General features: G+C 35.7%; 2 protein-coding genes across 2 annotated transcripts in view; both read right to left on the bottom strand.

Annotated features, from left to right (window-relative positions):
- The window catches only part of LOC104095765 (isoleucine N-monooxygenase 1-like), a 48,176-nt gene that overhangs the window by 18,433 nt on the left and 1,781 nt on the right, over positions 1 to 27,962 (bottom strand). The window lies entirely within an intron of this gene.
- LOC108945007 (desiccation-related protein PCC13-62-like) lies at positions 674 to 27,962 on the bottom strand. Its single transcript, XM_018770540.3, has 4 exons — positions 27,621 to 27,962; positions 26,106 to 26,449; positions 11,322 to 11,547; positions 674 to 1,254 (listed from the first exon to the last, which is right to left on the bottom strand). Exons 1-4 carry the CDS (start codon positions 27,960 to 27,962, stop codon positions 871 to 873), a joined length of 1,296 nt encoding a protein of 431 aa, XP_018626056.2. The 3' UTR covers positions 674 to 870.

Raw genomic sequence — 27,962 nt, 5'->3', positions numbered from 1 at the left:
TCGTCCTCTTCCTCCCATGGTTTTCAGCTGCGTACGTTAGCAAAGGTACGTTAACGTGCGCCGAGAGAAAAGAGAGAAAAATCCTACTGCGAGGTGATGTGCGCGTGTGTGTGTGTATATATATATATATATTGTTAATTCTTGCTTAACTTGTCTTTGAATCAAGCAACCTGCAAGCGCTAGTCACGTTTGCTGATTTTGTCATGTTCCAGTCAATAAGTTCATAGGTAAAAAAAACGCTATACTCATTTTCTTCTAACATGACATCTTGCCATTTTCCATATTAGTAGTATTATTTATATTATTGTCATTCTCATATTTAGATAGCTTTCAATTTTTATTACTATATGTTGTTTTCTTTGTGTCGATTTTATTATTGCGTTTTGTTATTTTGTTATTGTTACTGTTTTTGTCTTTGTTATTTTCAACATAGCTTCTTGATCACTACCGACTTTATTTTTCAATCCTGCTGAGAATTGTTTTTCTTGAGTCTAGGGTCTATCAAAAATAACCTTTCTACCTCCATAAGGCAGGGGTAAGGTTGGCGTATACATTACCATTCACAGACCCTACATGTGAAAATATACCAGATATGTTGTTGATTGTTTTTGTTGTTGATGACATCTTCCCATTTCAAATTTGAAAACTTATCTTTAATATCATCTGACATAAGATGAAATCTAATGAAGCAACGTGAACATACACATGATTCCTCGTAAAATTCAGAAAATAATAAGCACAAATGTCCAATAAGCTCATCTCTTAAAAAAAACACATTTTTATTCATGTATAATTTCTCTTTTAGTGCGAAGCTTTCGCTCACTTTTATTACACATGTAGGAATCAAACATTTCTTTAATTTCCTAAAGTTTAATTCCCTCCAAGTCCAAGATAGGATTTTGCTATTTGGCCGTCTGCTCCTTTTGGGTAAAATCCACCTGGTTTATTCTCATTTCCACTTACGTACACTATTCGCAGTATTTCCTCTGGCATTCTGTCATAGGAAAGCGAGTATTTATCTCCTGCTAATATACTTCCTCGTATTTTCCCTTCAGCACCTACTGCTGGATTCACTTTGAGTCCTTCATCTTTCAATCCACGGCGTCCCAATTTGTTTCTCAGCTCTGATATCCGGTTTGTGAACTCTGCTACTGCTATCCCGTAGGGTTCCACGTTCTCTCTTCCTCGCTCGTAAAGCAATGTTCTCAGAACTACGTCTTGACCTGATTCTACTCCCAGTAGCCCTGCTAGTAGCTGCAAATTTTGGTTTTGTATTAGAAGTATTACAGTTCATCAATTTGAATGTAATGAAAATACTTCATCCATTTTGTTTTATATGATGAAATTTGATTGGACATAAAGTTTAAGATAGTTTCTATTAAAACGATATTGTCCATGTTAATTTGGTGCATTTCGATTATTCTATCATATACTTGTTGCTTTTCACCAGCATAGGTACCGAATGATTTTGTCTACAAAACTTATAAAGATGGAAATTTTAACATATGAAATTAACTAGTGAATATATTTATGATAATGAGACGACTCTTATAATAAGAGTTTAACTTCTATCCATGACGATGTAAAGAATTTTTATATTTAAAATTGAGTCGTCTAAATGATAATTACAACAATTGTCCATAAAACAAAACATATCAGTAACCAAGAAAATAAGGTAGATTATCTGTTACAATAATTATAAATAATTGATAGTATAAATATTCTTTACATGGTATTGTCAGCGTATATAAGTTAAGTTATTAAACTAATGATTGAATAATTAGATTTTAAAAAGACAAGGACATTGCAAGTAGCTTAAATTTAAATTCTTGAAACTTGTATATAGTTAAAATGATGGTTAAATGTTTTGCAACTTTCAAAAATTGAAATAATGCATGCCATGTAAATTGGAAGAAAGATAGTAGTATTATTATCTTGAAAGATGTAGTTTAGAGAGTAATTTAAATTGATAACTGTTGCGACCAAACACACACACGTAAGTATACGTGGTCGTCAAGTAATAGAGTAGTGAGTAGAGTATCGTTCCCACGAAGACTTATGATTAACTTTTGACTAATTCAAACTCAAATAACTTATCGATTCAAGCGATTTCTCACAAAATAGATAATTTTCTAATTTACTACCTAAAAACTATCAAGTAATGAAATACTAGAAATCAACCACAATATTTAAACAATTTCGAATAACAATCAATAGGAGATAATATTCCAGGGTCACGAGTTAGCTATCAATCATGTTGCGTTCTTAGTTTAAAATGACTAATTGATTTATCTGGATTGTTGATTGACAGGGTTGATATTACTCATAAGAATCTGTTGAGTCCTTACTCGCCTATTCAAGCTAACTCAATGCCTATATGTCTATGGAATTAATATTAACAAGAATGCATTTACAATTCCTGTATTCCAACCGAGCAAGGCAATTAGGTATATGTCTATCCTAATTGCGAATCGGTTCCCCAATGCCCGGGTTCAAGATCTTGCTCTATTTAATTATATATGCAATCTAGGATTTTCACTTTCGAGTTCAACTCTAGATTCGTAGATAGTATTTCATTGTTAGCTACTCCGCAAAATAATTAAGAAAGAAATTAAATAAACAACCCAATATGATAAAATCAACTTCGTTAAATTAAATTTCAAACATCAACATTCATGTATCACCCATAACCCTAGAACAATAGGGTTCTTAGCCACTCATGTTCATACAATCATCAAAAATAAAGTTTTCAAACATAAAATCAATGAGTACTAGGAAAGGGATGGAAAAATTGATCAAATCCGTGCTCCCGAGTGTTTGGCACCTCCCTTCCTCTCTCAAAGTCACGTCCCTCCCTGTAAAAATAGGTTTAGGTTGGCTTTTATATGAGTTGGGGGCGTTTAGGGGTCGAAATGACCGAGTCCTAGTCGAAAAAGGCTACCTTCCCGTCTTGAGTGTCCAGGGCAGCGTGGGGCGCTGGCCCTGGCGCTCAAATATTTTAGCTGCTTTAAATTGCGCCACCGCCAGCGCCCCACGCTGGCTGTGGCCCTCAAATTTTACTTTATGCCTTTTTGTCCCGATTTCGCTCCAATTCGCGCCCTTTCGTCCCAAATTGCATCCGAATGATCCCTACACATAGAAATACCAAAATTTTGCACAAATAATCATATTAAACATCTCAAATCAAGACATGAGCAAAATGTGAGGCGATATATATCAAAATATGCATACATTAAGACGATTATCAACACCCCACACTTAGACTCTTGCTCGTCCTTGAGCAATGGAACTATATTAATACCCCCAAAACTTACTTAGCACTATGAAAGAGGACTTCACAATTAACTCAATCAAACACCCTACCTTTTGACTATGATCGATGTCGGCAATTAAGCATGAACACACAAATTTCATATTCTTCCCGTTTTTAAATAGCCCAAGTATACCTAATGTTATTCAACCAACTCAATCAACTCAAGTAACCTCTCCATAACTACCTTACCTCAAGAGACGACTCGTTACCACTAATCATCCTCAACTCACGCACTCACCCAACACAAGAAAGTGTACAACATCACCAATCTGTCATGACATCAAGTGCCCTCACCACAAGCAAAAGTGTGAATATCAAAGTAGTCCACAAATTCAAATATGTCATTGAACATAAATTAAGGACATCACACAATTTAACAACATTCACTCACTCTCACAAAGAATTTATGTGCATCTCGTGGTCGTACCATAAGCTTGTCCGTAGTGTACATCTCTACTAATCTAAGCTAGCTAAATCTAGGATCAATTAGGACTTTAAGGTTGTAATGTAGGCTAAGGGACGGGTAGGATACATTTAGGAATAGTGACTAACCCTCCTAAGCACTTTAATACACTACACTCACAATTCAAGCGCAATTTCTTCTCAGTTCATTCACTTGTCATACACCATAATTAACATAGCTCTCTTTTCCATCAAGCACCTCTATGGTTTCACTAGCACGAGTGAGAAGGATTAGGAGGTGTGTCTTTCTACATTATTTGAACTTTTGTTTGCTTTTTCTTGCAAAACTTTTCTTTCTCCCCTTTTTTTTTTCTTTTTCTTTCACACACTCCATGCATTGAAGTTCATAAGCTAGTGACCTTTATTCACAATTTTAGTGCACCTTAAGGGCCCTTTCATGGTTCCACTGAACAACCACTTCACAATCTTTCACCTTACTTCTTTTAGCAACTAAGTGCCTTAGGAGGTAAAGGTTCAACAATCTCAAATTAAGAACAACTAGGAGTATGGCTTGTAATGTGGTTGCACCAATTTCGTGTACCATAAGCCACCCACAATAACATCAAAGTATGATTAAGAGACTTAGGGGATTTGAGGATTGGGGGAGAAAGAAGACTACAAATACTCTAAGAACTTCCAAAATATAAGAAAAGAGATAACAAGAAGAACATACCTTTGACTCTTGAGATTAAATTGAGCAAGAAATTTTTTGAGTTTGAGAGCAAGGCAGAAACGAGGCAGAAGAAGAAGAGAAGTTCGGTCAATTTACGTGAGAGTGAAAGGGGAGGGGTTTTGGGTTTTAGTTATTTTAATTTAGGTGGGGGATGGGTTTGAGTAATTGGGTATGGGTTAGATTGTGTGTGTGTATATGGGTAATTGGGTAGGGTTATGTGGGTTTGGTATTTTAAATTAAGAAAGAAAACAAAAAAACAAACAAAATAAAATATTAATAATAATAATACACTTACCCGACCCCGCAGCCCAGCGCCCCACGCTGGGGCTGGCATTGTGGGTTCTTCAGCATACTGTAAAGTGCGCCCCAGCCAGTATGGGGCGCTGGGCTGGATGCTCATTTCGCTTTTTTTTGGTGATAAACAATCCCGACTACCCGAGCACTCAATACCTACATTACACACATTCCACACCATTTCCACCTAAGATTCTTTTTTTTTTTTGCAACTACAAAGAACATTGGGTTGCCTACTCTAACTAAAGGAAAACAAAAAACTATGCTTCGAAAGCAGTAAAAATTGGGTTGCCTCCTAACGAGCGCCTGATTTAACGTCGTGACACGACTCAACACGTGTTTAAGCATCGGCCAAGTCTACCGAGGTATTGTGACGTGCAATGTCACCACCCCAATAATGTTTTATTCTCTGGCCATTTATAAAGAAGGTACCACTTGAGCTCGTATCACGCAGTTCCACCGCTCAATGAGGCCTCACACTTACCACAACAAAAGGACCTGCCCAACGAGACTTAAGCTTTCCAGGGAATAGCTTCAACCTGGAATTGAACAAGAGAACTTCTTGACCCTGCTCAAACTCTCGATGTCAGATGTGCTTGTCATGCCACCTCTTCATTTTTTCTTTACATAATTTGACGTTTTCATATATGTGCAATCGAAACTCATCAAGCTCGTTGAGTTGCAGCAACCTCTTCTCACCAGCTAAGTCCATATCTATATTCAGCTTTTTAATTGCCCAATAGGCTTTGTGTTCAAGCTTGACGGGCAAGTTTTACGCCTTCCCATAAACTAACTTATATGGAGAAGTACCTATGGGAGTCTTGTATGCAGTTCGATATGCCCATAATGTGTCGTCTAGCTTCCCGGCCCAGTCTTTTCTATATCCACTTACTGTTTTCTCCAGAATCTGCTTTACCTCTCTGTTTGAAACTTCTACTTGACCACTCGTTTGGGGATGATGGGCAGTGGAAACCTTGTGCTTAACTCCATACTTTGCAAGAACATTATTCAGCAATTTGTTACAAAAGTGAGTTCCTCCGTCGCTTATCAACACTCTTGGAGTCCCAAAGTGTGTGAAGATGTGCTTCTTTACAAAGCTTACCACTACCTTTGCGTCATTAGTAGGAAGAGCAATGGCCTCCACTCACTTAGAAACATAGTCGACTGCCAACAAGATGTACCTCTGACCATTAGAATATGGGAACGGTCCCATAAAATAAATCCCCTAAACATCAAAAAGCTCTACTGCCAGAATATTTTTCAAAGGCATATCGTGCTTCCTCGTGATAGTTCTGGTTCTTTGGCATATGTCACAATTTTTATCAAAGGCATGTGCATCCTTAAACAATTTTGGCCAATAGAAACCTGTTGTAGCACTTTTTGGGCGGCTCTATCCCCACCGTGATGACCTCCATATGGCGAAGCATGACGGCCATGCAATATTTCATTCATCTCTTCCTTAGGAACACACCTTCGCACCAACTGATCTGCACACTGCCTATACAGGAATGGCTCATCCCACATGTAGATCCTCACATCATGTAGGAATCTTCTTCTATTGTCAGGTGTCAATTCTGGTGGCGTCACCCCACTTGCAATAAAATTCACATAATCTGCATACCATGGGGTTTCACCTGAGGTGACTGTTGATAACTGCTCATCAGGAAATGTTTCTTTGATTGACCCTCCTTCAGTTACATGGCTCCGATTTTCTAATATGGACAAGTGATCAACCATTTGATTCTCTGTCCCTTTTCGATCTCGGATTTCTAAGTCAAATTCTTGCAAGAGAAGGACCCAACGAATCAGCCTCGGCTTGGAATATTTCTTTTCAAACAAGTATCTGATAGCTGAATGATCTGTGTAGACGATGACTTTGGTTCCCACTAGATAGTATCTGAACTTGTCAAACGCCCACACCACTGCAAGCAACTCTTTTTCAGTAACTGTATAATTCATCTGAGCTGGATTCATAGTTTTTCTCGCATAATAAATGGAGTGAAAGATTTTATCCCTCCTTTGCCCCAAAATAGCTCTGATTGCTATGTCACTTGCATCGCACATCAACTCAAATGGCTGGGCCCAATCTGGGGCGATGATAATTGGTGCAGTCACTAACCTTCCCTTCAGCTCCTCAAATGCTTTCAGACAGTCATCATCAAACTTGAAAGTGACATCCTTTTCAAGAAGCCTGCACAAAGGTCAAGAAATCTTCGAAAAATATTTAATGAAACGACGATAAAAACCTGCATAGCCCAAGAAACTGCGAATGCCTTTGACGGATGTCAGTGGAGGTAATTTTTCAATCGCTTCCACCTTTGCTTTATCCACCTGCAAACCATTTTTGGACACCTTGTGTCCCAAGACTATACCTTCACGTACCATGAAATGGCACTTTTCCCAGTTTAGTACCAAGTTTGTTTCTTCACACCTAGCAAGCACTTTATTAAGGTTCATTAAACAATTATCAAAAGAACACCCAAAAAAAGAAAAATCATCCATGAACACTTCTACAAATCTTTCAACCATGTCAGTAAAAATAGCCATCATACACCTTTGAAAAGACGTAGGTGCATTACAGAGACCAAAGGGCATTCTCTTAAACGCATACGTGCCATAAGGACACGTAAATGTGGTTTTCTCTTGGTCCTCTGGGGCTATAGCAATCTGATTATATCCCGAATAACCATCTAGGAAATAGTAGTATTCCTGGCCAGCTATCCTATCAAGCATTTTGTTCAATAAAAGGGAGAGGAAAGTGGTCCTTTCGGGTGGCATTGTTCAATTTTCTATAATCTATGCAAATTCTCCACCCAGTGACAGTTCTTGTAGGAATTAAGTCATTATTTTCATTAACCACTACAGTCATCCCCCCTTTCTTAGGCACACATTGAACGGGGCTTACCCATTTGCTATCAGAGATTTGACATACAATACCTGCATCAAGTCACTTAGTCACTTCTTTTCTTGCCACCTCTTTCATGATTGGATTTAGGCACCGTTGTTGCTCTACACTTTTCTTGTGTCCGTCCTCCATGAGGATTTTATGCATGCAGAAAGCTAGACTAATGCCTTTAATGTCAAACATCGTCCACCCAATTGCTCGCTTGTGCTCACGTGGCACTCTCAACATCTTTTCTTCCTGCAATTTAGACAAGTCAGAAGAAACAATAACACGTAAAGTGTAAGAACTACCCAAATAAGCTTATTGAAGGTAAGGGGGTAGGGGTTTAAGCTCCAATTTTGGAGCTTCTTCAATTGACGGCTTTGGAGGAGACCCACTTGGCCTATTCAGAGGCTCAAACGGGTGTATTCCCTGCATGTAAGCACATGATGCATCTAGGATATGCATCATCTCCTCAACCTCATCATCAATCTCCAAGCTATCGAACAACATGAGTTCTTTTTCTAGAGAATCGCCTAGATATACACTCGTGTCAAGAAGTTGCTCATCAACCTCCACAACAGATATCATAGAGAGCTCCTCATAGTGGCGGGGAAGTTGGATCGCTTTGTAGACATTAAAAATTGCTTTCTCGTTGTCCACCCTCATAATTATTTTTCCCTCTCTCACTTTAATTATTGTATCACCAGTAGTCAAGAGAGGTCATCCCAATATGATTGGAACTTGTTCATCAACCTCAAAATCTAGAATAATGAAGTCAGCTGGGAAGATAAATTTCCCAATTTGCAGCAACACATCTTCAATCACTCCTTCAGGGTAGGCTATGGACCTATCAGCTAATTGCAATATCACAGTGGTTGGTCTTGGAGCTCCCAGACCCAATTGCTTAAACAAGGACAAGGGCATTGGATTTATGCTCGCCCCCAAATCACAAAGATCACGACCCACATCAATATTACCAATTCGCACAGGGATGGTGAAGCTGCCAGGATCCTTAAGCTTTTGAGGAAGCTTGTTTTGGACCCTTGAAGTGCACTCCTCAGTAAGTGCAACTGTCTCGAACTCAGTCAATTTTCTCTTATGAGCCACTATATATTTTATGTACTTAGCATACTTTGGAATTTCACGAAGTACATCTACCAATAGAATATTTAATTGAACCTGGCTCAACATAGAGAGAAATTTGTTGAACATGCGATCATCATTCTTTTTCTGCAATCTCTGGGGGAAAGGTGGTGGTGACCTTGCAGCCTCCACTGGCTCTGAACCTACATCATTTTTCTTTGACTCGTGTATTGCCTTATGGATCAGCTCCCCCTCAGGTATAGGCTTTTCCTTTCTCTTCTTTGGCACTTCCTCTAGTTCCCTCCCATTTCTGAGTGTAACTACATTAACTTATCACTGGGAAGAGCGCCTGCAGGTCTAGTATTTTGATTTGCTGCTAACTATCCCATTTGCCTCTCAAGATTTTCTAAAATCGGTCCTGAGCTGTTGATTGTCAAGCAACAACTTCTTCAGCAAGTCATTCGTACTCTCTTTTGTTTGTTGGGGTGGCTTCTATAGTGATTCTGATTCGGCTGATTTACGCCCCATGAGAAGTTGGGATGATTCTTCCAATTTGGATTGTAAGTGTTTCCATATTGTGCATGCTGATTCATTGGACCTCTGCTCTGTTGCCCCACATAGTATATAGATTCAGGATTCGTGGGGCACATGTCACTCATATGAATGTCACCACATAGTTCGCAGCAAATAGACATCTGTTGTACATGTTGCATCTGTTGTGTTTGTTGCATTGTCATTCTATTCATCTGATTTGCCAATTTTGCTATATCGGCTCTCATGGATGAGAAGTCATCAAGCTCAATCAATCCGGCTGCCTTTTGTTTAATTGCTCTTCGTGAGTCCCCGTCTCCTTTCCAATTATAGTCATTAGCAGTGAAGTTATTTAGCAAGAGTTGTATTTCACTATAAGGCTTTGTAATGCAACTACCCCCACAAGCTGAATCAAGATTCATCTTTGATGCCTCGTCTAGCCCATCAACAAAAGTTTGCCTGAGTCATATTAGCAATATTGGGCCTTGCAGTTTCTATCACCGCACGCTCTTCATTACCTGCCATCTCAGTTGGCTGTGGTTGAACTACGATGTCCAACTCTCCTTCTATTTTAGTTCTAGCTTCGACTTCCCTCCTCACTCTGTGAAGTGTTCGTTCAATTTCAGGATCAAGAGGAAGGAGATTGTTTGCGCTTCTACTCCTCCGCATTCAAGAGAAGAGCCTGCGTTAACACAAATAAGGTAAACTGAAAATTAGAGCTTGAACAAATAACTAATAAAAGCTTAACTCAGTCAAGTTGTTAATTTTTAAGTCCCCGGCAACGGCGCCAAAAACTTGTTGCGACCAAACACACACACGCAAGTATACGTGGTCGTCAAGTAATAGAGTAGTGAGTAGAGTATCGTTCCCACGAAGACTTATGATTAACTTTTGCCTAATTCAAACTCAAATAACTTATCGATTCAAGCGATTTCTCACAAAATAGATAATTTTCTAATTTACTACCTAAAAACTATCAAGTAATGAAATACTAGAAATCAACCACAATATTTAAACAATTTCGAATAACAATCAATAGGAGATAATATTCCAGGGTCACGGGTTAGCTATCAATCATATTACGTTCTTAGTTTAAAATGACTAATTGATTTATCTGGATTGTTGATTGACAGGGTTGAGATTACTCATACTAATATGTCGAGTCCTTACTCGCCTATTCAAGCTAACTCAATGCCTATATGTCTATGGAATTAATATTAACAAGAATGCATTTACAATTCCTGTATTCCAACCGAGCAAGGCAATTAGGTATATGTCTATCCTAATTGCGAATCTGTTCCCCAATGCTCGGGTTCAAGAACTTGCTCTATTTAATTCTGTATGCAATCTAGAATTTCCACTTTCGAGTTCAACTCTAGATTCGTAGATAGTATTTCATTGTTAGCTACTCAGCAAAATAATTAAGAATAGAATTATATAAACAACCCAACATGATAAAATCAACTTCGTCAAATTAAATTTCAAACATTAACATTCATGTATCACCCATGAGCCTAGAACAATAGGGTTCTTAGCCACGCATGTTCATACAATCATCAAAAATAAAGTTTTCAAACATAAAATCAATGAGTACTAGGAAAGGGATGGAAGAATTGATCAAATCCGTGCTCCCGAGTGTTTGGCACCTCCCTTCCTCTCTCAAAGTCACGTCCCTCCCTGTAAAGATAGGTTTAGGTTGTCTTTTATATGAGTTGGGGGCGTCTAGGGGTCGAAATGACACGAGTCCTAGTCGAAAAAGGCTACTTTCCCGTCTTGAGCGTCCAAGGCAGCATGGGGCGCTGGCCCTGGCACTCAAATATTTTAGCTGCTGTAAATTGCACCACAGCCAGCGCCCCACGTTGGCTGTGGCCCTCAAATTTTACTTTTTGCCTTTTTGTCCCGATTTTACTCCAATTCACGCCATTTCGTCCCAAATTGCATCCGAATGATCCCTACACATAGAAATACCAAAATCTAGCATAAATAATCATATTAAACATCTCAAATCGTCAAGACATGAGCAAAATGTGAGGCGATATATATCAAAATATGTATACATCAAACTGATTATCAATTACCGTTTTGGCTGTAGGGCTGTGGAGTTTAGGATTGGCTCCAACATATCCAGTGAGTCCAATATAAGGAATAACATACGAAACAAGAAGATAATTAATGTCATTAGCGTAAGGATTGAAAGGTGGTTCTAGTGGATGTCCAAATGCATCGTTCATAACTGTTGCAAATGCTTCACTGCTTAGATTTCGCAGTGGTCTTGGAAATCCTGCTATTGTATTCTTGATTGCCCTGCAATATATATATGAAATTAAATCAATTCCTGAAGAAGATATGTAAGCGTCAGGACACCTATGTTGCTCGTACTTTCCAAAAATGTCGTCAGGTGCGTGTCGAATCTTTCAAAAGTGGTGTATTTTTTAACGATTCGACATGCGCACGACAATATTTTTAAAGAGTCCATGCAACATAGCTTGGCGCTATTTGGTTGAATTGGATAAAGAATATTTGAAACTGAAACTGGAAAAAAGTATTCTCAGATTGAAATTGTGTTTGAGTATGAATTTTACTTGCAAAAAAGGTTGAATCTTTATGAACGATTCAAATAAATTTCTCAATATTTTATTAATCTAATACGTCTTATTTTATGTGATACACTTTCACTACTAAAAATCCGCTAAAAACCGACCAAATATTTCCGACCAACGTTGGTCGGTCAAAAAAAGCGACCAAAAACCGTCCGACTTGGACGGAAACTGGAAAAAAAAAAATATATTTTTTTAAACTAAATACCGACCAACGTTGGTCGGTAAATTGGTCAACGAATTGACCCAGCTGGTCAGACAAGAAAATTTTGGATTATCGACCAACGTTGGTCGGTAATCTGGACCCAATTTTTTAAATTTTAATAATTATTTTATTATTTAAAATGTTTTATAATATTTAAGAATTTATATTTAAATTTACCGACCAACGTTGGTCGGTTAATGCAGGGGAAGCATTTACCGACCAACTTTGGTCGGTAATTGTTATTTTCTGCAAAATAACCGACCAAAGTTGGTCGGTTATTACGTCAACATTGGTCAAACTTTTGTATTACTTTTATATTTACTATCTAAATAATATAAATGTATTTTGTTAACACTTTTGTAATACAAATAATGAATACACTAACATATGCTATATATAACATGCTATATATGTAGTTAAAGTAGTACAACGAAGCGTGTTATATATATATATATATATATATATATATATATATATATATATATATATATATATATATATATATAGACACACACACACACACAAACATATACTATAACAAGCTATATATATATATAGTTAAAGTATTACAATGAAGTGTGTGTGTGTGTGTGTGTGTGTGTGTGTGTGTGTGTGTATATATATATAGAGGTATAGCCGTATATATATAAGAACACTGTCACGACCCCAAATTCCCTCCGTAGGATGTCGTGATGGCACCTAGTCTCTAAGACTAGGTAAGCCTATCAATGCGGAATAATAATAAATATCTGAAATAAATAAACTATAATTCAAACAATTTCAACTCCCAAAACCCGGTAGAAATAAGTCACAAGCTTCTAAGAATTTATTCTCAATGTCTCTATATGTCAAGGTCTAGATAAAATATAAGGAAACAACATAAAATGATAGAAGGGGACTCCGGAGTCTGCGGACGCTGGCAGATATACCTCGAAGTCTCCGTGCGCAGGTAACTCAATGACGTCTAGGCTAGTAAAATGTACCTGGATCTGCACAAAAAGATGTGCAGAAACGTAGTATGAGTACACCACAACGGTACCCAGTAAGTGCCAAGCCTAACCTCGGTAGAGTAGTGACGAGGTTAGGTGAGGCCCTACTGGAATATAATAATGGCATGGTAAAATATTTATCAATGTAGTAAAATAAAATGACATTGAAAATGAATCAAATAGTATGTCACATTTAATGACACCAAATAATTGCAAATAATAACTCGTGGAAATCAAAACAGAATTTCCTTCAACTTTATGAAAATCACAATAATAATCAAAGGCAACTACAGCCATAAATCAATATCAACAAGGGCACTCCCGAGGTACCGCCTCGTAGTCCCAAATCATAAATAAATTCACAATATCTCATTTCCTTATATCACCGCGGGAGCCTTCACAATTTATTTAAAGAAAATATTTTTCCCGAAATAGCATCCCGCGTTTTAGCCACCCTTATCACACCGCATGACTTCTAGTAGTTTCCCTACTAGCCACGCGTATCAAGCCACCCTTATCTCACCGCATGCGTTTCAACACCCAGACCTTATACCACCGCATGCGTATCAATATCACAATATATCACAATTTGCACCTCAAGTGCTCAAATAATTTAACTTGCCAAAATAATTCAACAACAATATTTTTCCACAATAAAGAGCTCACGGCTCATGCCAAAATAAATCATCAATAATAGTTTGCCACAATAAAGAGCTCACGGCTCATGCCAAAATAAATCATCAATAATAGTTTTCCACAATAAAGAGCTCACAACTCATGTCAAAATAATTCATCAATAATATTCTTCCACAGTAAAGAGCTCACGGCTCCCTCACAATGAGTATAAAAATATTCAGGAGTAAATAATTTAGGAAAATAATATTTTAAAATCTTTACTACGTTGCTTCAATATCAAGTTTAAAAATGTCAAATACTTCATATTAATAATATTTAATTTAAAGAAAATCAACCTTCAAATAATGCACAGAATAAAAGAAACCAAGTTTCAACTAAACAGGTAAAACAATTAGTAAGAAAAGATCAAACAAATTTGAAGTATATATCTCACATCAATGATGAAGAATATAACAAGATAAAATAATTTAATAAATGCGCAACAGTGATCTACACAATTTAAAAATATAATCTTTCGCAAATTAACCCGTGTACACACTCGTCACCTCGTGCACACGACTTTCAACACATTTCAATAATCACATCAATACCAATTCTAGGGAAAATTTCCCCCACACAAGGTTAGACAAGTCACTTACCTCGACTTGCTCCAATTTAACCAAGTATTATGCTTTTTCCTCGAATTTCCGACTCCGATCGACTCGTATCTAGTCATAATTAATTCGATACAGTCAACAAAAATTATAGTAATCAATTTCATAAGAAAATATTACATTTTCGGTAAAATCCGAAATTAGCTCAAAATTTGCCCGTGGGGCCCACATTTCGGAATCCGGCGAAACTTATAAAATTCGACAACTTACTCAATTACGAGTCCACCCATACCAATTTTACCAAAATTCGATAACAACTCGACCTCCAAATCTTAACTTTTCGTTTTTGGAAGATTTTGCAAAAATCTTGATTTTTCTTCCATAAATTCACGGATTCATGATGTAAATGAGTATGGAATCATGAAATATAATCAATATAGGATAAGGAACACTTATCCCAATGTTTTCCCGTGAAAATCGCCCAAAAACCGTGCTCCAAAAATCCAAAACGAAATGAATGAAATGAGCATTTTTGGTCCTTAAGTTTCTGCCAATCCGTCACTAAAAGTCCATTTTTCGTCACTAAAAGTCTACCAGAAATAGCTCTACCAGTCTTACTTCAATTGATCATAACTTTATGTACAAATGTCCAAATGATAAATGGTTTAATTTTCTTGAAACTAGAATCCACCGACTACAACTTTCATGTTTTGTAATTATTCCGATTCCTTATGCATTGCGAGATATAAGCTCCCAAAGTTGGCTGCATGCATCAGAATTTCTGGCGAAATTTCTGGCGAAACTGCTCTACCAGCCTTCTTTCAATCCATCATAACTTTCTGTACAAATGTCCGAATAATGCATAGTTTAACTTTCTGGAACCTATAATCTAACGACTACAACTTTCATGTTTTGTACATTTTCTGATTCCTTATGAATTGCGAGATATAAGCTTCCAAACTTGGCTCAACGCACGGAATTTCTGCAACAGAAATTTCCAGCACTTTGTCCGAAATCCATTCCGTTTACCTTCCGAAATCCACCCGAGACCCTCGGGACCTTAACCAATTATTCCAACATGTCCCAAAATACCATATGAACTTATTCGAGGCTTCAAACTACATCAAACAATATCAAAACGACGAATCACACCTCAAATCAAAATCAATGAACTTTGAACTTTCAAATTCTATATCTTGTGTCGAAACACATCAAATCAATTCGGAATGACTTCAAATTTTGCACACAAGTCATAAATGACATAACTGAGCTATGAAAATTTTCAGAATCAGATTTCGACCCCGATATCAAAAAGTCAACCTCTCGGTCAAACTTCCCAAAAATTCAACTTTCGGCATTTCAAGCCTAATTCTACTACGGACTTCCAAATAAAATTCCGATCACGCTCCTAAGTCCAAAATCACCATACGGAGCTGTTGGAATCATCAAAATTCTATTCCATGGTCGTTTGCACATAATTTGACATCCGGTCACTATTTGAACTTAAACTTTTAATTTTTCATTAAAATTTCATATCTCGGGCTAGGGACCTCGGAATTTGATTCCGGGCATACGCCTAAGTCCCAAATCACGATACGAACCTACCAAAATTATCAAAACACTGATCCGAGTCTGGTTGCTCAAAATGTTGACCAAAGTCAACTCAGTTGAGTTTTAAAGCTCTAATTCACATTTTAATTCATTTTTCACCTTAAATTTTTCGAAAAAGTTTTACGGACTGCACACGCAAGTCGAGTAATGATAAATAGTACTTTTTGAGGTCTTAGAACATAGAATTAATTATTAAATTTAAAGATGACATTTTGGGTCATCACAAACACGAAGCGCTAGGACCACGGGGTCGGGTTCTTTTAGGGATAGACTTGTGAAGATCCTAATTAGTATATATAATTTATCATCAAATATATCTATTTGTAAATTGATTCATTGACTTATAACTTACTTAGATGCATCTATGAAGATTAAAAATAAAACGTTTGACCTATATTGACTAATAGTAAAAACAAAACGTCTCGACCTATATCGATTAATCTATGTCATGCATTATTAGTGATGAATGAATGAAAAATAGAAGAATTAATATTAAACATCTTTGATATATATATATATATATATATATATGGATCACAAATTAAATAAAAGAAAGAAGTTATTAGTATTAAGTAAACGAGTTAAATTAATAGGTCAAACATGGTCAAACTTTAACAAGCTATATATATACACACTAACATATACTATAACAATCTATATATATAGTTAAAGTATTACAGTGAAGTGTGTTTGTGTGTGAATGTATATAGGTATAGCCGTATATATATAAGAACACGAAGCGCTAGGACCACAGGGTCGGGTTCTTTTAGGGATAGACTTGGGAAGATACTAATTAGTATATATACTTTATCATCAAATATATCTATTTGTAAATTGATTCATCGACTTATAACTTACTTAGATGTATCGATGAATATTAATCGATGATTCATCAAAACGTCTCGACCTATATATCGATTAATCTATGTCATGCATTATTAGTGATGAACGAATGAAAAAAGAAGTTATTAGCATCAATTACAATATAGTGTATGTGTGTGTGTGTGAGAAATTACTCACATACTTAATTATAACTTAGAAAATTTACTTAGATAGATGCTATTATAATTTATTAAAAGTAAATAGTTAATATAATTATTTATAAAGATTATGCTTATAGTTTATAATTATTTATAATAATTATATAGTTAAATAAAATAAATGCTTATAGTTTATAATATTTTAAGAAAACAAACACAAAAAAAAAGAATTTAAATATTTTTTTTTAAAAAAACTGACCAAAGTTGGTCGGTTTTTGGTCAAACGGTCAACACTTAATGTACCGGCCAAAATTACCGACCAACTTTGGTCGGTAATTCTGAAATCAGAATTGAAAAATGGGGGAACCCCCATTTGTGTCTTATCTTCCCCTCCCCTTCTCCATTTCCCTCACTCAATACCTTCCCTTCTCCATTTCCCTCACTCAATACCTTCCCTTCTCCTTCTCTATTTCCATCACATAAATCCCATTCTCCACCCCGCGTCGCCACCGCCCAGCCCCCGCCGTCGCCGCGTCGTCACCGTCGTCACCGCTGCCACTGCCGACCCTCTCCTTCTCCATCTCCTAAAAATTCTAGGTTTGAATTACAACCCATTTATTTATTATTTCTATATTTTTTAATTAGTTATGAATTAGTTTCAATTGATTAGTGTTTCAATTATTTAAATATTTCATTTTATTGAGGATTAGGATTTAGGTCTTGTTTTAATTAGTTTTATTAACTAATTAGTTTTGTTAATTAGTCAATTAGTTATGAATTAGTTTAAATTGATGAGTGTTTCAATTTTGAGTTTGTATTGTCTTGAATAGTTTAGTTAGAATTGAATTATTAACTTTGTATTGTCTTGAATAGTTTAGTTAGAATCTAGGATTTACGATTTGTTCTTGTGAATCGAACTTTTAGGGTATGGGTTGAATTTCTTTAGTTTAGGTAGTTTATGTTTAAACTCGTAGGATATGAATTGAAATTTTAGTTTTTAGGATTTGTTCTTGCGAATTAAACTTTTAGGATATGAATTGAACTTTTAGGATATGAATTGGACCTTTTGGATATGAAATGAACTTTTAAGATATAAATTGGTGTAATTAGGAAAAAATAATTATCTTGAATTAACTTAAAAGATATAATTAATTTATAATTATAGAATAAATTAATTTGTTCTTGTGAATCAAACTTTTAGGGTATGGGTTGAATTTCTTTAGTTTAGTTAGTTTATGTTTAAACTCGAAGGATATGAATTGAAATTTTAGTTTTTAGGATTTGTTCTTGTGAATTGAACTTTTAGGATATGAATTGGACCTTTTGGATATGAATTGAACTTTTAGGATATAAATTGGTGTAATTAGGAAAAAATAATTATCTTGAATTAACTGAAAAAGATATAATTAATTTATAATTATAGAATAAATTAATTTGTTCTTGTGAATCGAACTTTTAGGGTATGAGTTGAATTTCTTTAGTTTAGTTAGTTTATATTTAAACTCGTAGGATATGAATTGAAATTTTAGTTTTTAGGATTTGTTCTTGTGAATTGAACTTTTAGGATATGAATTGGACCTTTTGGATATGAATTGAACTTTTAGGATATAAATTAGTGTAATTAGGAAAAAATAATTATCTTGAATTAACTAAAAAGATATAATTAATTTATAATATTAGAATAAATTAATTTGATTTTGTGAATCGAACTTTTAGGGTATGGGTTGAATTTCTTTAGTTTAGTTAGTTTATGTTTAAACTCGTAGGATATGAATTGAAATTTTAGTTTTTTGGATTTGTTCTTGTGAATTGACATTTTAGGATATGAATTGAACTTTTAGGATATGAATTGGACCTTTTGGATATGAATTGAACTTTTAGGATATAAATTGGTGTAATTAGAAAAAAAATAATTATCTTGAATTAACTAAAAAAGATATAATTAATTTATAATAGTAGAATAAATTAATTTATTTTTGTGAATCGAACTTTTAGGATATAGGTTGAATTTCTTTAGTTTAGTTAGTTTATGTTTAAACTCGTAGGATATGAATTGAAATTTTAGTTTTTTGGATTTGTTCTTGTGAATTGAACTTTTAGGATATGAATTGGACCTTTTGGATATGAATTGAACTTTTAGGATATAAATTAGTGTAATTAGGAAAAAATAATTATCTTGAATTAACTAAAAAAAATATAATTAATTTATAATTGTAGAATAAATTAATTTGTTCATGTGAATCGAACTTTTAGGGTATGGGTTGAATTTTTTTAGTTTAGTTAGTTTATGTTTAAACTCGTAGGATATGAATTGAAATTTTAGTTTTTAGGATTTGTTCTTGTGAATTGAACTTTTAGGATATGAATTGGACCTTTTAGATATGAATTGAACTTTTAGGATATAAATTAGTGTAATTAGGAAAAAATAATTATCTTGAATTAACTAAAAAGATATAATTAATTTATAATATTAGAATAAATTAATTTGATTTTGTGAATCGAACTTTTAGGGTATGGGTTGAATTTCTTTAGTTTAGTTAGTTTATGTTTAAACTCGTAGGATATGAATTGAAATTTTAGTTTTTTGGATTTGTTCTTGTGAATTGAACTTTTAGGATATGAATTGGACCTTTTGGATATGAATTGAACTTTTAGGATATAAATTAGTGTAATTAGGAAAAAATAATTATCTTGAATTAACTAAAAAAGATATAATTAATTTATAATTATAGAATAAATTAATTTGTTCTTGTGAATCGAACTTTTAGGGTGTGGGTTGAAGTTCTTTAGTTTATTTAGTTTATGTTTAAACTCATAGGATATGAATTGAAATTTTAGTTTTTAGGATTTGTTCTTGTGAATTAAACTTTTAGGATATGAATTGAACTTTTAGGATATGAATTGGACCTTTTGGATATGAATTGAACTTTTAGGATATAAATTGGTATAATTAGGAAAAAATAATTATTTTGAATTAACTAAAAAAGATATAATTAATTTATAATTGTAGAATAAATTAATTTGTTCTTGTTTTATTTGTATAGATGGAACATCGTACTTGGATGTACAATAGAAATTATCCTAATCGGCGGGGATTGCGGGAGGATTTTGTAGAAGGGGTTGATGACTTTATTAGACATGCAATGTCACTTCCACCATACCAAAGTGAAGGAGTAATTAGGTGCCCTTGTGTCAGGTGCGATTGTATGAAGTTTAAAAAATCGGAGGAAGTTAAGCTTCATCTTTATAGGAAGGGGTTTATAGAGAATTACTTTGTGTGGACTAATCATGGAGAGATCGATGGTAGCCGTGGGATATTTCATAACATGGTTGTTGGTGAAAGTAGTAGGTCGGTGGAGAATACAAATCTTGATTCTAGAATTCAGGATATGGTTGCGTATGCTTTTGGGATGCACTTCGGGGGTGAGCCCAATGAAAATGTTTAACAAACTCCTAATGATGACGCAAAACATTTTTATGAACAGTTAGAGGAAGCTAGTCGTCCACTACGTGAAGGAAGTCCGTACTCTGAGCTGTCTGTTGCAGTTAGATTACTAAGTATCAAATCTGATTGAAATATTTCTCAAACAGCCATGGACTCTTTCATTGATCTTGTGAGTGAACTAGTTGACCCTAATATCAACTTACCTGGTGATTTCTATAAGGCAAAGAGATTGGTTTCTAAGTTAGGACTTTCGTCAATGAGAATTGATTGTTGTGAAGATGGTTGCATGTTATATTATAAAGATGATGCAGCTTTAGATAGTTGTAAATTTTGTGAAAAGCCTCGTTTCAAGAGGCTTTCCAGCGGGAATATGGTCGTTGTCAAGGCGATCCATTATTTACCTCTTATACCTAGGTTAAAGAGGTTATATGCGTCGATGAGTTCTGCTCCTCATATGAGATGGCACTTTGAAAATAGAAGACCACCTGGTGTTATATGTCATCCTTCAGATGGAGAAGCTTAAAAGCACTTTGATAAGACATATCCAGATTTTGCTAGTGAACCAAGGAACATTCGGTTAGGTCTATGTGCGGATGGCTTCATGCCTTTTTCTATATCTGCGACACCATATTCATGTTGGCCTGTCTTTCTTACACCTTATAATCTACCACCTGAGTTGTGTATGACTAGTCCATATATATTCTAAATTGTATTATCCCCGGTCCACGTAATCCGAAAAGTTTGATTGATGTATATTTACAACCTTTGATTGATGAGCTAAAACAATTGTGGTATGATGGTGTTGAAACATATGACATATCAACCAAGCAGAATTTCAATTTGCGTGCTAATTTAATGTGGACTATTAACGATTTTTCTGCTTATGGAATGTTGTCTGGGTGGATGACTGCTGGGAAGCTAGCTTGTCCTTACTGCATGAAAAATCGTAAAGCGTTCACTTTGAAACATGGCCGAAAGCAATCATGGTTTGATTGTCACCGTCAATTCTTGCCTGATGATCATAAGTTTAGAAGGATGAAAAATACATTAAAAAAGAATAAAGTGGAATATGATTCTTCACCTCCGATACTTTCAGGTGAGGAAATTTGGGAGAGGGTCTATAATTTCAGTAAAGTTACCGAGGTCCACCTTATAGATTCCCCGGATATAATGTTAATCATAACTGGACGAAACAGAGTATATTTTGGGAGTTGCCTTATTGGAAGGATAATCTTCTCCGACACAACCTTGATGTCATGCATATTGAGAAGAATTATTTTGACAATTTGTTCAACACAGTGATGAATGTTAAAGGTAAGACAAAAGAAAACCCGAAGGCTAGAATGGACTTACAAGAATATTGCAGGCGGCTTGAATTATACTTGCAGACAGCAAACAATGGTAAGGTGTTCAAGCCCAAAGCAAGTTACACATTCACTTTGGAAGAAAGACGACAAATTTGTGATTGGGTTACGAAATTGAAGATGCCTGAGGGTTATGCGTCGAATCTTGGGAAAAAAGTAGATATGGAGGTAGGGAAGTTGAGCCATTTGAAAAGTCACGACTGCCATGTTTTCATGGAGACTTTAGTGCCTATTGCATTTTGTGGTTTGCCTGAAAGAATCTGGAAACCCATCACAGAGATTAGTTTGTTTTTCAAATACTTGTGTTCTACCACATTAAGGGAAGAAAACCTACTTCGGATGGATCAGAACATTCGTGTAATTTCTAGTAAGATGGAAAAAATATTCCCATGTGGTTTCTTTGATGTGATGGAACACCTTTCAATACACCTTGTACACGAGGCACGACTTGGAGGGCATGTTCAATGTAGATGGATGTATCCCTTTGAGAGGTAATATTATAAGTTTGATGTAATATTCTATTTTATTTGAATGTTCTTGGCTAACATGAGATTATGTAGGACAATTGGCAAATGCAAACAATTTGTTAAGCAGAGGAATAAGATTGAAGGATCTATATGCGAAGCCTATCTTGCAAAGGAAACTGCACATTTTTGTTCTTATTATTTTGAGAGTAACGTGCCATGTTCTAGGAATAGGCCCAATAGGCACACGGTCGAATGTGTGAATGATCCATTATATCCACCAATGTCCATATTCAATCAACCAGGCCGATGTTCTAAGGATGTTAGAAAGAGAAGTTTGAGTGATATGGAGTACAAGTCAGCTACACTTCATGTGTTGCTAAATTGTCCCGAAGTTGTACCATTTCTCAAGTAAGTATTGATTTATTAGTTATCAAAATGTAAAATTTACTGTGACTACATATTGATGCAACTACTAAAAATATTTGATGTGTCACAGTAGCTTCGTGGGTCAATTTGGCAATGATGTTGTATATACGAGATTTGATACGTGGTTCAAACAGTTTGTAAGTGTGTGTGTGTGTGTGTGTATATATATATATATATATATACACACACACACACGTAGTGAATGTAAAAAAATTGATTCATAAGTTGTGCTAACTTATGAATTTGTTTAACACTATGTAGGTAAATAATCCAAATAATGGTGTAAATCAATTTTTGAAAGATATATCTTGGGGACCTGGGCTTCAGGTCACAATAATGTCTAAGAACGTAATGAATGGTTATAAGTTTCATACAGAGGATTGCTCTAAAAATAAAAATAGCAACAACATCGGGGTGTTGGTTCAAGGTGGTGATGGCAACCAAGTTGGAGATATTGATTATTATGGTGTGGTCAAAGAAATATTACAACTAGAATATATAGGTTGGCCATATAAGAAATTGATACTCTTTAGATGCAAGTGGTTTGATCCAAATCCAACAAGAGGTACAAGAGTACACCACCAATACAACATAATTGAGGTTAATCATACGAGAGAGTATGATCGCTATGATCCTTTCATAATTGCACATAACGTTAGGCAAGTGTATTATGCTCCTTATCCATTGTGACGGAATAAGTCCGATTGGTGGGTTGTAATAAAAACTAAGCTTGTAGGTAGGGTGGAAGTCGAGAATGTGTTAGATGTTGCATATCAAAACGATATCTCCAATGTTCACCAAATAGTGGACGATCAGTTAGAAAATGATTTGGAACATCCTGAACGCATATTGGAAGAAGTTGATATAAATGAAGTAACAATTATAGAAAATGAGGACGAAGAATCAACTGATGAAGCTCAAACAAGTGAGGACGAAGAATTCTCGGACGAGCAACAATACATCGATGAGGATTAAAAAGTTATTTTTTTAAAAGCACTCTCATTTTATAGCTAGTTTCTTATATGTTTCAATCTAAATGTGTATTATATTATGCAGATAAAAATGGATCGCATCCATCCATGTCACAGCCATTCGGGTCACAGCCATCAGTATCACATCCACTTGGGTCGCATCCAGCTATGTCGCAGTCATAGGGATCGCAACCATCTTCATCATCGACTCCATCTATTGCAGGCTTTCGCCTGCGAGGCAGTAGCTCTGACCCGCCTACACCGTCTTCACATGCCTCTGATACACATGTTTCGGATGGTGATGATGAGGTAGTGCATTATGATCGATATGGCAGGATCATCATAGTCCCTGAGGATGATGGGTAAGTGTTATTCATTATTTTTGCGTATATTGATTTGTAACATTTTTACTAAGATATTAATGTATTTTTATTGTTAAATTGCAGGGTCAGGCCGGGTAATAAGACTACGAAGATAATCAGCAATGCCATTAGAAAGCTTTATGATGGCCCTTATGCGACTTGGACTGATTGCCCATTCTCGCTGAAGGAGCAAATTTTCAATCAATTTAAGGTATAAATATTTTTTTAAACAGTTTAATAATTTATATTTATGATGTTCCCATCTAATAATTAACTTTTGAAATACAAAGCAAGTGTGTATGGGAAGACCGCTATAGCGCGGAAGTGGCTGCAAATTTTTATCATAAAGCTCGCAAGAGATTGGCGAATGCTTTCTCGGATGCTAGAAAGAAGAACAAGAGGCCTGGCTGGTTACTTGAGAATTTATGAAATGATTTGCAAAGGCAATGGCTTACCGCAGAGTTCTTAGAGAGGAGCGAAAAAGGAAAGAAAGCTCGCGCATCCGAGAAGGGAGGCTCCTTGCACACTGGAGGTGCGATCAGCCTAGGGACAATAAAAAGAAGATTGGTACGTAATTGCTTAAATTATTTTACTTTTCTAATTATATCTATTCTGTTTATCAACTAAATTAATTTGTTTGCAGGAAAAGAAGTATAGGTGTCCAATGAGTCATGATGAGCTATTCAAGGAGACGCATATTGTGAAGAAGAAGAAAGAGGGGGATCATGATATGTGGGTCAAGGACCGGGCCTCGACTGCATATGTAAGCTTTCAATTTTCTTTAAGTATTATAATTTACTTTTATAAAAATTTTGAAATACTGATTTAATTTAAAATAATATAGGGTCTCTACCAAAGTAACGTGGAGGAATTCATCTGTAGTCATCCAGCTGGTGAATCGGGTGAGCCAACCCAACCTTCGGACGAGGATGCTGAAAGAATATGGTTGGAGTCTGTTGGCGGTCCAAAATGGGGGAAGGTATACGGGCTTCCTACTAAAAACTTTCATCGCTATAAATGTGGAATGCGAGGAATAGGAACTTCCTCGCAAGGCGAGCAACTTAATAGGGAGAGCCTCTTCGCTATGCGGGAGACAGTGACAAAGCTCACATCCGAGCTAGAAGCGGCCAAGGAAAGAGAAAGGCGCTTAGAGATGCTCAATTCCTTGGCATGCAAGCTCAGATCATAACTCTCCTATCTAGTGGAGCTTTTCTGTTGCCCCGATCTCGTGAGTCATCTCCATAGGGTCGACCTCCACGTGATCGTTCCTCCCGTCCTCCCCGTGATCGTTCTTCCCGTCCTCCACAAGACCGTTCTCTATACCGTCTTGTAAATGGAAGTTCATCAGACGGTGATGATGATGTTGTAGAAAATACCCCTTGACTTTTATATACTTTGAACTAGACAAATAGAACCAGTTTTGAACTAGTTGTAATTAGTTTTAACTTGGTTTTGGATTTTTATGTTCAATTGAACTTTAATTTGTTAGTTTTAAAGTATTTATTAAATGTTTTGGTTGTTGTTGTGTTGTTGTTGTTGTTAAGTTGTTGTTATTGTTGTTGTGTTGTTGTTGTTATTAGGTGTATTGGTATGCTGGCAGGTGGTATAGCTGCCAAAACAGGCATTTTATGCCAAAATTAAACCCAGAAAAATCGACCAAAGTTGGTCGGCTTTTAATAAAAAAAATATATTCCAAAATACCGACCAAAGTTGGTCGGTTAATGAACATTGAATTCCCAGAATTCAACATTACCGACCAACTTTGGTCGATATTTTGCCTGCACTGTTGAGGTTACCAACCATAGTTGGTCGGTAATGTTTAATTTTAATTATTTTAAAAAAATATATATTTTCAATTACCAACCAAAGTTGGTCGGTTTTTTTAAATTTTAATAAATAATAAAAAAATATAATTTAGTTAAACCGACCAACTTTGGTCGATAAAATTAAATTAATAAAATATGTTTCCGACCAAAGTTGGTCGGTATGTACTTAAACTTGTCAGATGGTCGTTTTAAGCTACCGACCAAAGTTGGTCGGTAATTTCCGACCAACTTTGGTCGGTAGGCCATTCCGACCATCAAAACACCGTCCACACCCTAATGATCACGTTTTGGTCAGTAATTGGCCATAACCGACCAACTTTGGTCGGTTTTTTTAGTCGGTTTTTTAGTAGTGTTTTTTTTAAAATATGTTCCGAAAAGATAAATATATACCTAATATGACCAACTTCTTGGAATCCGAATTGAGCAATTACATCTCTAATTATAGAGCTGAGTTTTGCAATTCTAGCCCCAACAGGTGAGGGTCCACCATCTGCAAGTTCAGGTGCAAAGCTATCCAATCCACGGCCAAAAGAACCCCACAAGAAAAATTCAGCTTCCGTATACTCTAAATTCAAAGGAAATTCTAATAAATCCACATCGGATTTTGGCACGTTAGAATCAATAGAAGCACAACTTGAACTTAGTAGTTGCAAAAGGAGGAAAATCAGTAGTGAGAAATAAGAAAATATCACGGTTACAGCTGAAAGAAAGAACGATCTAGAAGTGGAATGAAGCTTAAGCAAAGGAAGAAAAAAGAAACTAAAGCAGGAACAAATTAAAGCTGAGGTTTGGGTTTAATATCTTATTGTCTATATCTTAAGAATTGGTATTCTGGTTAGTTAGGCGTTGGCAATGATGCATTTATATTCAGAGGCGGATCCAAAATTTTAATTTGATGGGTTCCATCTTTATAGTTTTACCACTGACCCATTAGATTGTTAATATTATAGTTTAAAACGTAAAATTATTGAAGTTTTAGTTATTTTTACACACACACATAATATATATTCATAGGCGGACCAAGGATTTAAAAGTGGCAGGGACATCACTATCGAATAAAAATTTGAGCAAACGTTGAAGTGCGAATCGATTCCAGGCAGCGCATTAAAAGTCAAGTTGTGCCCGCCAAAATCGACCAATCAACTGCCTAAACTTTGAGTTTTAGGGTGCCAGTCAAAATATATACCTGTCATTTAAGATATATGCGCGCGCACACACAACACACATTTATATAAAAATATTTTCCGAAATTACCGGGAGCCAGTGACCCCAACCTAAGTGTGTGTGTATATATATATATATATATATGCGCTATATCCACCACTGCATATAGTCTGCGTGCAAAATGATGACAAAGACACAGATGGAGAAAGAAGAGAGAGTTAAAGCTTCTAAATTTTAGGTGGGAAAGAGGTAGTTGAGAAGATTTTTGATCAACTTATTCGGAATTTCATAGCTATCGTTATGGTGATGTTTTCTCTTTTCCATTTTTGTTTGGTTTGGAAACAAATGTAATCGCTCATGACAATTGGAAATATCAAATTTTAGTATATTGGCCATTTGGGATCCAGGTTAAGTAGGATGCTAAGGCCTATGTCCAAAAGAAAGCCCAAGAATTAGCAGAAACAAACCAAGCTCTGATGATCGAAGCACAATAATAGCCTACCACCGCGACTCTATTATGGCAAGCTCTTTAGGCAATCGCGGTTTTGCCCTTAGCAAAAAATGGCATGGTCAAGTCATTGCCTGGAGAGTTCGGTGGTAAACTCCAAGTAAACCCTTGAAGAAGCCTAGCAAGTAACATAGTGGTAATTGTTGAGCCAAGTTTTACACCTAGACAACCTCGTCGTCCAATACTAAATGATAACAAACGTAACTTTGAATCAGTGAAAACTACATCACCACCTTCCTTTTGGTGGGATTATCCCAAACTCTAGGGTTTCGGCCAAGTCCAAGACGTCTTAATAACACTACACTCCCTTTTGGGATGAAGTATTCACCAACAACAGAATCCGATACAGACACATGAGGAGCGTTAAAAGCCGACAAGGGATGTAGTCGAAAGGACTCTTTAATACAAGCTTTGACATAGTTTAACTGTGGCATGTCGGATTCTTGAACCAATCTATTGTTCCCAATGACATTGTCAATCTCTTCTATGGCCCTTCGCATTATCTTTGGTTGGTTTAACATTTCTTTGGTTGTCCACTCAACTGCATATGAGGGATTATCTAACGTTGCAAGCAT

Source organism: Nicotiana tomentosiformis, chromosome 5 (assembly GCF_000390325.3).
Source record: "Nicotiana tomentosiformis chromosome 5, ASM39032v3, whole genome shotgun sequence".
Taxonomy (NCBI): Eukaryota; Viridiplantae; Streptophyta; class Magnoliopsida; order Solanales; family Solanaceae; genus Nicotiana; species Nicotiana tomentosiformis.
Note: the sequence above shows the minus strand (reverse complement) of the source record. Positions and strands in the feature narration are given on the sequence as shown.

Excerpts from the sequence above, each read along its gene's own strand:
- LOC108945007 (XM_018770540.3), bottom strand. The coding sequence starts at position 27,962 with ATGCTTGCAACGTTAGATAATCCCTCATATGCAGTTGAGTGGACAACC. Across the intron at positions 26,450-27,620 it reads ATAATCCCACCAAAAGGAAG|CTTCATTCCACTTCTAGATC; the intron begins GTGGTGATGTAG and ends CCTTTGCTTAAG. Across the intron at positions 11,548-26,105 it reads CAAGAAGTTGGTCATATTAG|GGCAATCAAGAATACAATAG; the intron begins GTATATATTTAT and ends TATATATTGCAG.